Source organism: Ictalurus punctatus, chromosome 14, assembly GCF_001660625.3.
Source record: "Ictalurus punctatus breed USDA103 chromosome 14, Coco_2.0, whole genome shotgun sequence".
NCBI lineage: Eukaryota > Metazoa > Chordata > Actinopteri > Siluriformes > Ictaluridae > Ictalurus > Ictalurus punctatus.
In genome coordinates, this window is record NC_030429.2 from 16,775,011 (window position 1) to 16,789,158 (window position 14,148).

The 14,148-nt window shown below is 38.0% G+C and overlaps 1 protein-coding gene across 3 annotated transcripts; it reads right to left on the reverse strand.

Annotated features, from left to right (window-relative positions):
- Positions 1-1,523: 1,523 nt before the first annotated feature.
- ctdspl2a (CTD (carboxy-terminal domain, RNA polymerase II, polypeptide A) small phosphatase like 2a) lies at positions 1,524-13,416 on the reverse strand. Of its 3 annotated transcripts, none has more exons than XM_047159879.2 (13): positions 13,141-13,416; positions 10,646-10,854; positions 10,355-10,493; positions 9,378-9,536; positions 8,594-8,815; positions 8,371-8,458; positions 8,151-8,262; positions 7,408-7,494; positions 4,135-4,197; positions 3,469-3,548; positions 3,206-3,332; positions 3,027-3,122; positions 1,524-2,866 (listed from the first exon to the last, which is right to left on the reverse strand). In XM_047159879.2, exons 2-13 carry the CDS (start codon positions 10,829-10,831, stop codon positions 2,801-2,803), a joined length of 1,425 nt encoding a protein of 474 aa, XP_047015835.1. In that variant the 5' UTR covers positions 10,832-10,854; positions 13,141-13,416; the 3' UTR covers positions 1,524-2,800. The 3 variants fall into 3 exon arrangements, with proteins under 3 accessions (XP_047015835.1, XP_017341630.1, XP_047015836.1); XM_017486141.3 differs by having other exon boundaries at positions 9,390-9,536; positions 13,141-13,402; XM_047159880.2 differs by lacking the exon at positions 13,141-13,416 and adding an exon at positions 12,916-13,045.
- Positions 13,417-14,148: the final 732 nt, after the last annotated feature.

A 14,148-nucleotide genomic window follows, 5' to 3' on the forward strand; every position in this document is an offset into this window, starting at 1 on the left:
ATCGGCCGATATCACTGAATAATCGGCGATCGGTATCGGCTGAGAAATTTTGTATCGGTGCATCTCAAGTAAATACCTATGAGTTTTTTCAGACATGAATAAGGGACAAAGAAAGAAACCTTACTTTCAAAAAATGTAATCCTACTGCTAAAGGCATGCGTTGCTGAATTTATTTATTCATCTACAATCACTGTTATTGCAGTAGCAATTTAGATAATTAATCTACTGACATGTTTTGAAAGGAGGGAGGAACCCAACACAAGGTTACAAAAAAACCACACAAAACTCTACAGAGATATCAACCTGAGGATTAAACTAGGGACCCTGGAGCTGTGCGGCGGCAACACTATCTGCTGCGCCACCTTATCAAAGACTTTCATTTATAAACCATTATTTGGCGGTATCTTCCATGCAGAATTCCAGCTAAAATCAAATATCTCTGTATTTATTGCAAAAGTGCAATAGCTCATTTGTCAAAATGTTGCGGTTGTGTTTTCACATGGTGTGCAGATAGCCCACACCAATATCACACCCTCTTTGTTACTTAGAAGTGTCGTGCCATTGTTCTAACCTTTTATGCACACAAGTTTGTCGTGACTTATTATTTGTAAGCCAGATTTCCAAACTATTACCACGCATGTACAAACTGGGCAATTTCAATGCAGGTCTCAGTGAATGGGCTAAACAACTTAAACATAGCTGCATCCTCATGATTCAGGACAAATAATAAAGCAGAGATTATTACTTATCTTAAGACGACAACCATGTTCAAACAATGCAAATGTGCAATTAAATATACACGCCACACAAATTTTTTTTTTTTTTTTAAAAAAGGTTCCAATTAGAACCAAAAATGATTTTTCATCCTGATGCCACAGGAGAACCCGCTCAAGTTCTTTAGAGAACCATCTATTTACCGGTGCTTTAAAGAACCCAGAAATGGTTCGTCACAGCAATGCAATAAGGAATCATGTTATCATAATTTCTCTTAAAAAAAAAAAAAAAAAACAAAAAAAAAAAAAAAAAAAAAAAAAAATTAAGGTTCTTAAGAGTGATGCCAGGAGAACCTTTTCCAGTCCCACGGAGAACCTTATAGGGTTTACTTTAATCTGTTAAAGGAAGATACCTGGAAAAACCAAATACACTGCTCTGAACCTATAATGAAACATAATGAACTTCTTTAATCTCCAAAGAACCATATAACCCAACTCATGGGATCAGTGTAGACACCTGATGAAAGATTTTTTTTTTACTAACTTATTCACCATGTTATGACAAGATAGATACTTCTGAAAACTAGTTGGGTATTAAAATGGGTTGTGAAATATTTTGTGCAAAATGGAGGCGTGTATGCAAAAAATACTCAAATTAGGATGAGCATCTCTGAAGCAAGTTCTCCACAAGCTACATTCATTTTCAGAGGAAAAATAGAGGGGAAAAAACAAACAGTAAGCCCTTATCTGACAGCAATGAAAAGTGAAGAAGGAAAAAAAGGAAAAAAAAAAAAGCCATTTCAGTCATGCTGGTACATAAAAATAATGTATTAATGTCCATAGAAAAAAAAAAAAAAAACATTGGGGTAACACTGAATGAAATGCAGGGTCTACCCTTCAAAGAGAGGTAGAATTGTACATGATTCCTAAAACAGTGGACTGAGTTCGAAAGCAAGATTGAATTGTCAAGAGAAAACACTGAATATGACGCATGTGCAGCGATCAGGCTAGTCCATGTGCTGGTGCTACAATTACCAGACATTTCTTAAAGAGACCAGGCATTATTTTCACAGAAAAAGCAATCAAAAGCACAGAGTATTTTACATTTTTACCTATACTTGGCATATAAAATAAAACAAACTAACAATTGAATAAAAACATTAAAACTCCCCAAAGAACATACGAAGTGAAAGCAGTCATAAACCAAATGCCTTGATTCATTTGTCATATCAGCGAATAATACACAAGAGGCAGTAAAGACAGTTTTATGATTTACATTATTGACACCCACCCACCCCACCTCCCATCATTATGCTACGCATCTTACAGATGACTGGATGTGTTTGCTTTTTTCCTTTTCATGTTTTTTTTTTTAACGTCTAAAAGCATTTATAAAACAAAGAATAAGAGAAGCTGCTTAAAAATAAAACTTCAAACCTATAGTAAAAATCAATAAAAAGTCAGCATATCTATCAAACAAGCCTTCCAACTAAAAGGAATGCATGTTGAACTCAAGAGCAAAAGGAACGTTTTACAAACCTGACAGGAAAATACATATGTACAAATGTTATATATACATATACACACAACTGAATATGTATATATTTATATGTTTATGAAACCATAATTAACTGGCCATTCCGGTTGAAAGGTCGATGGCTAGTGAGGGCAGAGTGTCCCCTTGAGCACCAAAAGGAGTGACATCAGTCCTCTTCTCCACAGCACTTTACATGAAGTTCAAATTAGGCAGAAATGGAACAGCAACTTGCTTCGAGTCTCCTCCACTGCCAAGCCTTACAAATATCTGTGGCTAGGCAGTCAGAGCTGAGGAATTTTGTTCTTTCCTTCAATTACAATTATATTTACGTGTTTATATAAAATGTATGCATACTCGAAAGTCATTCCTTTAAAATTGTTGATAACCCACCCCCGTCTCCACATAAAACATATTCGGCAAAAGTAAAATGGTAGTGGAAATCCTCATTAGAGTTCAGAGTTGTGTACATTTCTGTCCCCCACCCCACCCCCCATTTTGAAAAATCCAATTTGCTAAAACAGTCAGGTGGATCCGCAAGCGTCAAGACGCCTCAGTCTGGGGGTAAGAGGTCGTGCAAGCGAAACCTCTCTCTTATGTGTGGCCGAACATCTTCATTCTGCATGAAAAGGTATAGACACAAATCATTAAATATTCTACTTGTCCACTGAGAGATGACAAACAGCACAGCAGATCAATTATAAAGAAATAATTGTGCCCCCACATCTCAATTTACAAAACAGAAAAGTCCATCCCTTTAAGTACACGCATACACATACCAATTCCACCAGCTTCTCCAAGAATGGAACCAGCTTCAGGAGCTCATTGTCATTCTTGTCCACAAACCAGCTCTCAATAGGGATACCGTTGGACAGCTGCAAAGGGGAGACACAATCCGAGTGTCAATCTGAGTCTCCCAAATACAAACAAGAACAAGCAAATAAGCAAGCAAACTAACCTGGTATGCAAAGGCTTGAGGCGAGTTGTCAATTATTATAGTTTTGGACAGATCTCTCCCAAGTATGTTAAGGTCTTTGATGTAGTTTCCTTGGACGCATACGCAATGCTCACGAAACAATCTGTGCCTAATCACAAACAGCATTAGTGATTATCACATTACAATACACCATGAACTCAAGAACAAAGGCAAGGTTTTACGTTAAAAGACCGCAAGTGACAAAAACAGCACATAATGTAGACACTTGTGTAAAAACCACTGACCTAACCAGCTGTTTCTTAGGATCCAGAATGTTCAACAGCTTGTCAGCATACACTTTCTTGGAAGCAGTAAAAAGAATAATCTGTGAAAGACAGAAGTCATCAATTGCCAGTCAATACATTTGAAAACGAGGCGCTTCATTTATTCATACACTCGTTCCTGTGTCCAGCCTTGACAATACACTTCAGTGCAAAATGCTGCACTCCCTTTCTAACTAAATAATTTATATATTCATTTATAACTTGATATAATTCATGAGACATGTCAGAATCTGTACATTGTCAATCACCACAGGGGGAAGAAAAAGGGGGTCAGGTAGAGTGTTAATATAATAATAGAAGAACCGTGAAGGAAGAAAAAAAAAAAAAAAAAAAAAAAAAAAGTGTATAAACATATTCCATGTTCTATTGTCAATGTGATATAATATTCAGTAATAATTTGTATGCATATCCTTTACCCTTTATACATACCCTGAGATTTATTTTAAATATCTTAATTTGTTTTAGATTACTTGGAAAACAGAGGGACACTTCTCATAATTATAACCCCATCATACTTAATAATTTAGCTGTTTCATAATAAATTATCTGTAGCAATGTACATGATTAATTAATCTATTTGTAGAAAGTACTACCCACACACACATGAAAACATGTTGGGAGTCTTACCTCATAAATTTGGGACATGCGTTCCAGGAACTCTCTGAAGAATGGCCGCAACCGTACATATACCTTAAAAAGAAAAAGACAAAATATTTTTATACAAAATGTCAGCTCAATATGATTACAAAAGAAACAGCAAAGTTGCAATACAGTGTACATTAACAACTAGTGATGCCTTGGAGTGTTCAGTACATGTTAAAACCTTTGCAAATTGTACATCTCATCAGAATTACATACAGGGTTCACACAGATGCTTCGTAATGAAATTACATAAGGACTTTTCTAGCACAATTTTTGTTTTATTTTCAAGGATTATACAAGAGATGTCATTCAAACATTCTCCAATTCTTCTTTTTAAATTCCAAAAAAAACATCAATCATCATCATCATCATCACTACTACTACCAATAAGAAATTATTATTGGACAAAATTTTTTATTTCCCAGGCATTGCCTCGTCTTCACCATAATATCTATATACTCCAGGTGAGTGACAGGAGCACTGTTGTCAACAACTTTCAATAGAAAGTCGCTAATGAGGTCATGGGCTAATTAGCATATCCATTATGTCATTGCGATGTATTTGCATTCTGCCAAATGTGTTTGCTTCTTGCTTACTCTGTGCTCACATCCTGTATTTTAATACAGTCGACTTTCAGTGAAGCTGTTCATTTACATATTTTTCAGTTTCTGTTGTCAGAAAAGGGAACGAGTATGAAATAGTGACTGAAACGCAGACCACTAGGACGACATGTTAACCAGCAGTCACTTCCAAGCTGCTGCTCTGCTAAAATCCTGATTTAACCATGATGTCGACTGGCAAAATCAAACCACACATACTTTAAAGACAACAGCTGTGCTGTGTTTACGGCTATATGTAAAATCCTCACTCAGAGAGAAAGTTAGAAGTGAATGAACGTGTTGCTCTTCTCTGCCCCTCACTGAACAGAGTGGCCGCATAGAGAGAGGTCTGTCTCCAGGGGAAAGCACGACCTCGTGCTCACGGGGCAGTACTGAACACTCTCTTCTACAGAAAGTAGCTAATGTTTGCCCAAAAAGTTGCTAGATGTGTCTCTAGGTGCTTTTTTGAAAGGGAAAAGAAAAAAAAGTCACACAAAGTATCTGAAAACCGGACCCAGAGTTGTCTGTCAAAACGAGCGTGAGTAGAGAGAGGAGCTGCAGCAGGGAGTCAGATTTTAAGTGAAAGGATTGTATCAGTGTTCTATTGAAAATAAACACTTGTTATTTAGTGATTTCAGATTTACTGATCTTTTATTAGTCAAGCCCTTTTTAAGCACCACTAGATCAAATATTATTTTCAAAGCTTTCCAATGCTTCAATTTCAAAAAGCCAAATTCAAGCACCTTGTACAAACCTTGTACATATCTGCTCCAACCCTTATTTTTTGTCAAAATGTAGCCAAATTAAAGTAAAGAAATATTTCTTTGCAGCCCATAAACATGAATATTGGAAGGCAGATACTCAAAAGTACAGAGAACACAAGACTATTAATAGAAGAAGGAATTTTACAGTGCCTTGCGTAAGTATTCACCTGATTTACCATTTGATCAACAACTAACATCTGAAGTCAGATTCCCTGTCCATGCTGATGAACAGAAATCACACAACATGATTCTGCCACCACCATGCTTCACTATGTGGATGGTGTCTCAGGTGCTGAGCGCTGTTGGGGTTGTGTCAAATGCAGCACTTTGTGCCAAGGCATTCAGATTTGGTCTAATCTGATCACATAACCATTTCCTGTGTTTTACAGAGTCTCTAAATGGGACCTCAAACAAGTGGGCTTTTGACCGCTCATTAATAAAGCCTAGCTTTGCGGAGTGTTTGGCTTACGGTTGTCGGTAAACAGCTTCTCCCATCTAAGCCATGGACCTTTCCTCTACCTCCAGTGTCACAGTTGTGCTATATTATTTCCATTTTTTAAAAGAACGGATTCAATGGTGCTCTGAAGGATGTACAAAGTTTAAAGGTTTAAATTTTTTAAATTTAAACTAATCTTGATTGATAAGACGCCAGAAGCTGAATTTGTCTCGGACTTGTTTTGATAGTTGCTTGGTCTTCATAATGATATTAGTTTAGGTATATTATCTGAGGCCTTCCAGGAACAGATGTATTTAGATTTTGATCACGTAACAATTGAACTCCATTCCACTAATTATGTGACTCTGACAGCAACTATACTCAGCAAAAAAAGAAACCCCCTTTTCAGGAGACTGTATTTTAAAAATAATTTTGTAAAATCCAAATAAGCTTTACAGATCTTTATTGAAAAGGGTTTAAACCATGTTTTTCCATAAACAATTATTGCACATGCACCTGTGGAACAGTCCTTAAGACATTAACAGTTTACAGGCGGTAGGCAATTAAGCTCACAGATACAATAACTTAGGACACTAAAGAGACCTTTCTACTGACTCTGAAAAAACACCAGAAGAAAGATGTCTAGGGTGCCTGCTCACCTGTGTGATAAAATGCCATAGACCTGCTGCAGGGAGGCATGAGGACTGCAGATGTGTCCAGAGCAATAAACTGCAATGTCTGTAATGTAAGACACCTAAGACAGTGCTACAGGGAGACAGGAAGGACAGCTGATCGTCCTTGCAGTGGAAAATGACATGTAACCATGCCTGCCCCAGACGTGATCAAGAACTTGCAAATGCCTTGGTGGAAGAGTGGAGGAACATCTCACAGCAAGAACTGACCAATCTGGCTCAGTCCATGAGGATAAGACGTACCGTAGTACTTAAAGCAGCTGGTGAACACACCACATACTGACTGTTACTTTTAATGTTGGCCCCCTTTTGTTCAGGGACTCATTATTCCATTTCTGTTAGTCAAATATCTTAAACTTGTTCAGTTTATGTCTCAGTTGTTCCATGTTTTTATCTTAATACAAATAGACACGTTAAGAAATTTGCTGGAAATAAAAGCGGTTGAATATTAGAGGACGTTTCTTTTTTGCTGAGAACAGTTGCACTAGAATGAATTTAAGGATTTCACAATAACGGGGTTGAATATGCAATCACAAATTTTATGTTTGTCATTATTTACAAACAAACTATATTGATTCCCCCACCCCTTGGTGTACTGGGCCATTTGGTATAGATTAAAGACATAAAATCCCAATTAATCATTTTATTTCCACTACACACTACAATATGTGGAAAAGTTAAACAAGGGGTGGATACTTGTGCAACGATGCAAGACACGATAAGACTGGCAAGGCCAATAACTACCAGAAATGTATATCCAATTTTACCTGGTAAATGACATCTTGGAAAAGCACAGGAAACGTCAGTGCTGCATCCTCCAGCTCATTCAGGCTGCAGTGGACCAAGGTCTCATCCTAAAATATAAAAGTACTGTATCAACAAATAACCAAGATTGTCAAACCAAACTCAACCATTCCCTGCTGAAATCAACCGATATGTAAACTTCCTATATTTATAGTGACAAGATTATGCAATTGCAGTGCATAAAACAGTTGACAATGAAAAGTTTATTGCAGCTCAAATAATACATTATCAGATGCTAGTTTGTTACAACTAAATCGAGCATTGGTTTTAAAATGCATAAACAAAAGATTTAAAATGATGACTACATTTTTTGTGCAACGGTCATGCTCAATTACAAGTTAATACACAGGAAGTGGTTCGTCTGACCCATAACAAAAATCCATATCTGGACAAGTAGTTTAGCCCTCATAATGGCCTGTAACTCAAACACTTAGACCAATACATCCAACTGGTTTCAACCCAATTCGGCAGGAATTTTGGGAAACCACCATAAACTGAAAATATTGAATTATGAAACACAAAAATGCATCCCAGGTTTACAGCATTCAGAAATGTTGAAGCTGTTATTTTTAAAGGTTTAGTTAGTAATATTTTTATAAAGCCAAAATAAATGTTTTCTGTACAAAAAGGAAAAATAATCTTTGAAAATAATCACAAATAAAAAGATGATTATTCTAAAACAGTGATCCTTTTCGTGCAAACTCACCAGATCCAGGACAAGAGAGAACTCTGGTGTACTCCTGGTCTTCAGTGGAAGTGCTGGCTTTCGGGTAAGCTGCTCCTCAGTCAATGGTGGAACATGCTTAATGAAGAAATAGCTTTTTGGGGGAGGGGGGGAGGGGTCACAGAAATTAGACTCATGAGCACAGTGGGCAATGTAAAAAGCAATTAGGATTGATCACTGAATGATTGTTTTCCCCACTTACGGATCAAACACCTCCCAGTCTTCTTCATATGTCCCCTCTGGAGGGGGCGAGGTTGGAGCATCAGGGTAATTGTTGTTGGATCCAACAACTATCAGAAGAGAAAATACCTCTGGTTTATTTCAGATATAGCTTTTATTTTCTATTCAAAACTAATGGATGGTCTAACCACTGATTGCATTGTTTTTGTTTAAAGAAGGGGATTTATCCTTTTTGCATTTTTCACCTGTCAAAGGTGGCATGTCTGCCTCAGTGACGATCTCACCCTCCTCTTCAGCTGCATCTGTAGGCAGCAGAGGTCTTGGATTTAGTGCTGGGTCAAATGTGAGGTCTCTGCTACTGTCGGTGGTAGTGCTAGTAGGGGTTTCCTCCAGCTGTTCCATGTCCAGCTGCTTTACAATCTCCTCTGCCTCGACCGCCTGCCCCGGGGAGTCTGAACCTGATGTAGCTAACAGAAAACAGAAAATTAATTTAAAAGCTGTGCCAAATGCAAACATAGTGTTTACTCATGATTATACATAAATACAAATATTTACTGATGACACTTATGAGCGTCATCAGTAAATATTTGTACCTTGACATTTGAGACTCCTGATTAAGATAGTGATCCGTAGTGTGTTCAGCAGTTGCAAAGAAAATTATGTTGGTCTTGCAGTGACTATTAAGCTTACTGTATTCATGTGTAATCACGAGTAAACACAATATGTTTGAATTTGGCTCAATTATTCCTGATTAAATGCAAATAAATAATAGCATTTGTGTATTAGTAGTAGGAGTTCTGTGACCAATTTGTAATACGTAACCTGCAATGTGCAGTATTTCGATTAAGTTTGACAACTGTGCCATTATCAAAGTTAGTTAGTTGTAGAGCTATGAGGAGCTCTAGACTCTGATTTTGAAATGATTGATATTCCTGTTGTTATAAATGAAAATATAGAACAGTCTCTATTTCTAAAAGCATTTGTTTGGTTCAATATTGATGCAGAATGTATTGTATGTATTGAATGTACCTGACCAATTACCATTTTTGTTAGCTGGTGAGAAGAAGTTGAAAACAGGAGAGAAGATGGTTCCTAGCAGAGTGGTGCGAGGTGGACTGCTGGGGGCTTCAGTCTGCACCTCCAACTTCCCATTGGGCTTCACCAGTTTACTCTGACATGCCATGGTGTCTGAAGAGCAGAGAGTTACAGATCGTATTCTAGTGAACTGGTGGAACGTAGTCTGGATGCAGACGCAGCAAAGTTAATTCAGTGGTCTGAACCTAATTTTTTTTTTTTTTTTTTTTTTACCATAACAGAGCCAATAACTGTACAAAGGAAAACAGGCCAACGTTTGCAACTCTAGTTTTGTAAACTTGAACCCGCGTGGCTTCTGGAGCAGATCCTCTTTGCAGCAGGTTGCATACATTTAAATAAATTTCTTAGTTGAGGCAGCTCATTGGCCCAGAAACTAGTTACAGGGCTAGAGACATTAGGTCAGAAAAAGGAATGTTTTCTTAACAAACAGACGAGATGGCTTATTTAAAGAAAAGACGATGAAGAAAACAACGTTTAAAAGACTATTGGACAAAAACGAACGAGTTAATCAACATGAAGCGCCTCTATGAAACAAAACCACTTCAAATTTCTTATTTATAGCCATGAAATAATGACTAATGGTTAAGCATTAACTGTTATCACCAACTAGTTTTGATAGTTGCTTAACCAGACCACTGTAACAAAAAATGATGCAATTAGACCTTTATAACTTTTACTTCAATAACCCTGACTGAATACATTACCTGAATTATACATACACAGGCGTTATGGAAAATCTGTGATCAGTTTAACTAAGAACACTGTTTTGCACATTAGTTTACCCATGTTTAATAATTGAAGAAATTTATCTTAATATGATATAATAGTATAAAGGCAATTAAGTTTAAATTCCTTGCGTTTCAGGGGCAAAACTTTGTGTGAGATAAATACTGTACAGTACTCTAACTCACCTCCATTGGCAGGACCTTTTCTGCGAGTTCTAGGGTTAGCTCTGCTGGACAGGTTCCCAGTGGGTGGGGTGGATGTGATCAAGTTACTGTCAGAGTCACAATCCACACGGCTCCTCTTAGCAGGGGTACACTGCTCCACCTAGTGTGAATGAAGTGGGCAGATTTTAAATCATTAAATATCTTAACAAAAGAAAATAACAACAACAAAAAAAACTGTACACTTTCCTCATTCCAGTGACCTGCATACAAGTTGTATATACAAAAGTGGTAACGGTGAAACAGTTCTCACACCTTGACAGCATTGCCCCTAATGAATCTCTTGATGGTGGAGAAGATGCCAGTGTCGCTCTTCTGCATGGCGGCTCCTCCGGAGGACCTGGTGTGCTCCACTTCAGAGTGCTTCCTCTTGGCCTTTGTGGTGCGGACAGGTGGGGTGGCGCTCGGCTGCTGAGATGCTTTGCGCACTCTCAGCCTCATTGTCCCAAAAGTCACATGTAAGACTGCGAGAAAGGAAGATCACCAAAAAGACACATTCTATTTTATTAAAGGAAACATCCACTCTGATAAAATATTAATACATTTAACAATATATTAACTGGCATCAAAGATTTATTCTAGGAATGAAATTCTCAGTTTAATTTCTTTTTGTGTGGAAACTTTTCATCACCACCACATTGGTCAATTTTCACTTTGGTTACCATTTGATTTGTTAACCACAATTCTGTCTGATCACCTGCTCAAACTATTAAGTTTCCAAATATTAATCTTTCATGATAATGTACCTCGGAAATGCATCATTTTTGCCTTTCTGCGTTCGAGCTACAAAGTGGGGGGAAAAACAGATCTCTCCATGTTCCTCTTTTGTTAGCAAAAACCTAGGCAGCTAACTGTGATGCATATTTACCTCTTAAAAACAGTGAACGGTATAGTCAAGGTTATAGCTTTAACAAGCTGATGGTGCTACTTTGTTTACTGTTCATGCTGTGAGCAGTCATGTTGGTTTGATGTCACTTGCTGAACTTGGGGTAAAGGAAACTGTCCCGGGTTCCTGAGTACGGACTCAGAGTCGAGGGGGCATTTTTGTTGGTTTAGTTTTATTTTATTTTATTTTTTTTTACTTCGATTCAACTCGTCCTTTTTTTGTAACTTGGAGAGTCTGTACAGGATTTCCCAGAGGTTTATTTTGTAATTGTCGCAGGTGAAAATACTCAATTTTGCAAAATTCTAATTTTTCTATGCAACTTGCTTGTGCTTTTTTTCTCCCCTTTTCTGAAAACTACTCGAATTGGCCAAATTGCACGAAACGGTTTTGCACGGTCTTCCACAGTGACGTTTGTTGGTAAATTAAATTGTTTTTTAAACTGTACTCATGCTCGACGCACGTGAATTGAAGATGGCTTTGGTTGTGATGGCATCACATGGCGTGTCTTGGACCAAATCTGTGGAAAATCTGCAGTTAATTGGAAAAATTGCAAGTGCCTCCAAAAATCATGTAATTTGTTTGGTTCTGTGTTCATTTCTGCGATCCCAAAATCCTGGAGTCCATCATGTGGTGTCTCCACTACTTCTCAATACTTCTTACTGTTTAGTACCTCCAATAATCCCTCATATGAGAAAAAGAAACTAACTGTGAAACCTAACATTTAACACATATTTAAATTTTTCCTCCTATCAAACACCACTGTATTATTATAAAAAATCAAAACACCATTATAACTGCCCTAGCAATCGCCCCCTGTGACGTCAGCGCGGTAAAAAAAAAAAACAACCGCTAAGTTCCCCCCAAAATGAACGAAAATACAAATTCAGCTAACAAAAAATTAGGACCAGAATCGCTGGTATTTCAGAATCGCAGATATTTCACTATCAGTAAATGTGTTGCGTTTGAGTGTGAAGTTTAGCCTTTAATACTCAACTAACACGTTTATTGTCTCTAATATGGGTAAAAGTAAAATAAAGTCAAATCAGAACAGCAGCATAACAACCGACTGGCACTGGACCAGCGGATAAAGTGGGCGGGGTGAAAACATGTCTCCTTGGTTAGCATCTAGCTACTTGACTGTAGATGCTAAAGCTAATGATGTATTCAGGCAACTGTGACTCGCTCGGGTTATTTTAATACTATATCCCCACACAACAAGGCTCGGTTACCGTGTAGAACAACAAAATTGAACGGAGTACGTGAGCTAGCAATAACGCTAGCTAGCGACTTAATGAATATGATTTGTAAGCTAGTTAGCTGTTAGCTCGCGGCGTTATTAGCCTGCGTTGGCCATATTAACGTTTCAAAAACGACTGTGTGTTTTATCACGTGGTCTCCACTAATCGGTGAAGTGTTTTGTTAATATGCACAGAATCGTCACTTAAACGCCACACTAACGAGCTGGTCACTCGACAATACATTTTCCGAGTTTGAAATAGCGACGCTGCTAATGCTAATCGGCTAGCGATTAGTTGGCTGTTCAAATTCCAGCTGTGTCGCGACATTTGCTGGCTGCCGCTCGCGCAGCGCAGAGCTTTGTCATGTTCAGCCTCGCGCCGGGGCAACAAACAGCACTCACGGACACGGTCTGGAATCTCGCAGGCGGGTTTATTTCTCGGGGAAAACGGCGGCTTTGCATCGCGCCGACGCTACCGAGCTGTCTCGCTGCTACACACGAACATTGCAAAAGGCGTGAAGACGCGAGATTTGAAAGCACACTGCAGCCGTGGCGCACGGTTACGCTTTTCTGCACGACAGCGCGAGCGCCGCCAAAAAACTCTCCACCATTTAGCGCGTTACTTACATGCCAAGTGTTACACCAGTATAATCCTGCAGTGGCTGCGGATGGAGCCACGACGGCGGAGACCGCTAGAAAAGTCTCTGTCCTTCACGCGTCTGTCCAGTATGAGTCACGGAACGACACATACCTCTCCCACTGCTTCTTGGGACGCCATTTCCCGCGTCCTCACCGAGACACTCTTGAAAGAACCCGGATGATAATGAACGCACCGTCTTGCGCATGAGCAAAACTTCACACCAGCTCAGCTCTGAAAAACACACACAAGCTACTGATGTTTACACTGTGATGTATTAATACATGCTATCAAGACTTATATGAGTAATACACTAATAAATAATGTTCAAATAAAGCATAAAAAAGCAACAAAAAACATATACTTTAATGATTATATATAGCAACGACAAAAAATAAATTTTTATTTTAGTGATATATATATATACATATCATTAAAGCAAAATAATTTATATATATTTGTTGTTGTTGCTTTTTATGCCTTATTTGAATATACATCGAATATGTATACATTTGTCACATTTCTCCCTGTGCTTCCAGGGTTTCCTCTGGGAACTCTGGTTTCCTCCCCCAGTCCAAAGACATGCATGGTAGGCTGTCCAAAGTGTATGAGTGGGTGTGTGAATGTGTGTGATTGTGTCCTGTGAAGGACTGGCATCCTGTCCAGGGTGTACCCCGCCTTGTGCCCGTTGCTCCCTGGGATAGGCTCCAGGTTTCTCCGTGACCCTGAAAGATATAGAAGATATATATCTTATCGGTATAGAAGATGGATGGATGGATGGATGTGTGTGTGTATATATATATATATATATATATATATATATATATATATATATATATATATATATATATATATATATATATATAAAATCACTTCAACACATAGAAGCGACAAATTCAATAAATTGATTATTTTTAATAAATTTGAATATTTAAAAAAATTAATATCACTATTGCACCATTAAGTTGTCAAGCAATGATGTTTATGCATATCATTTT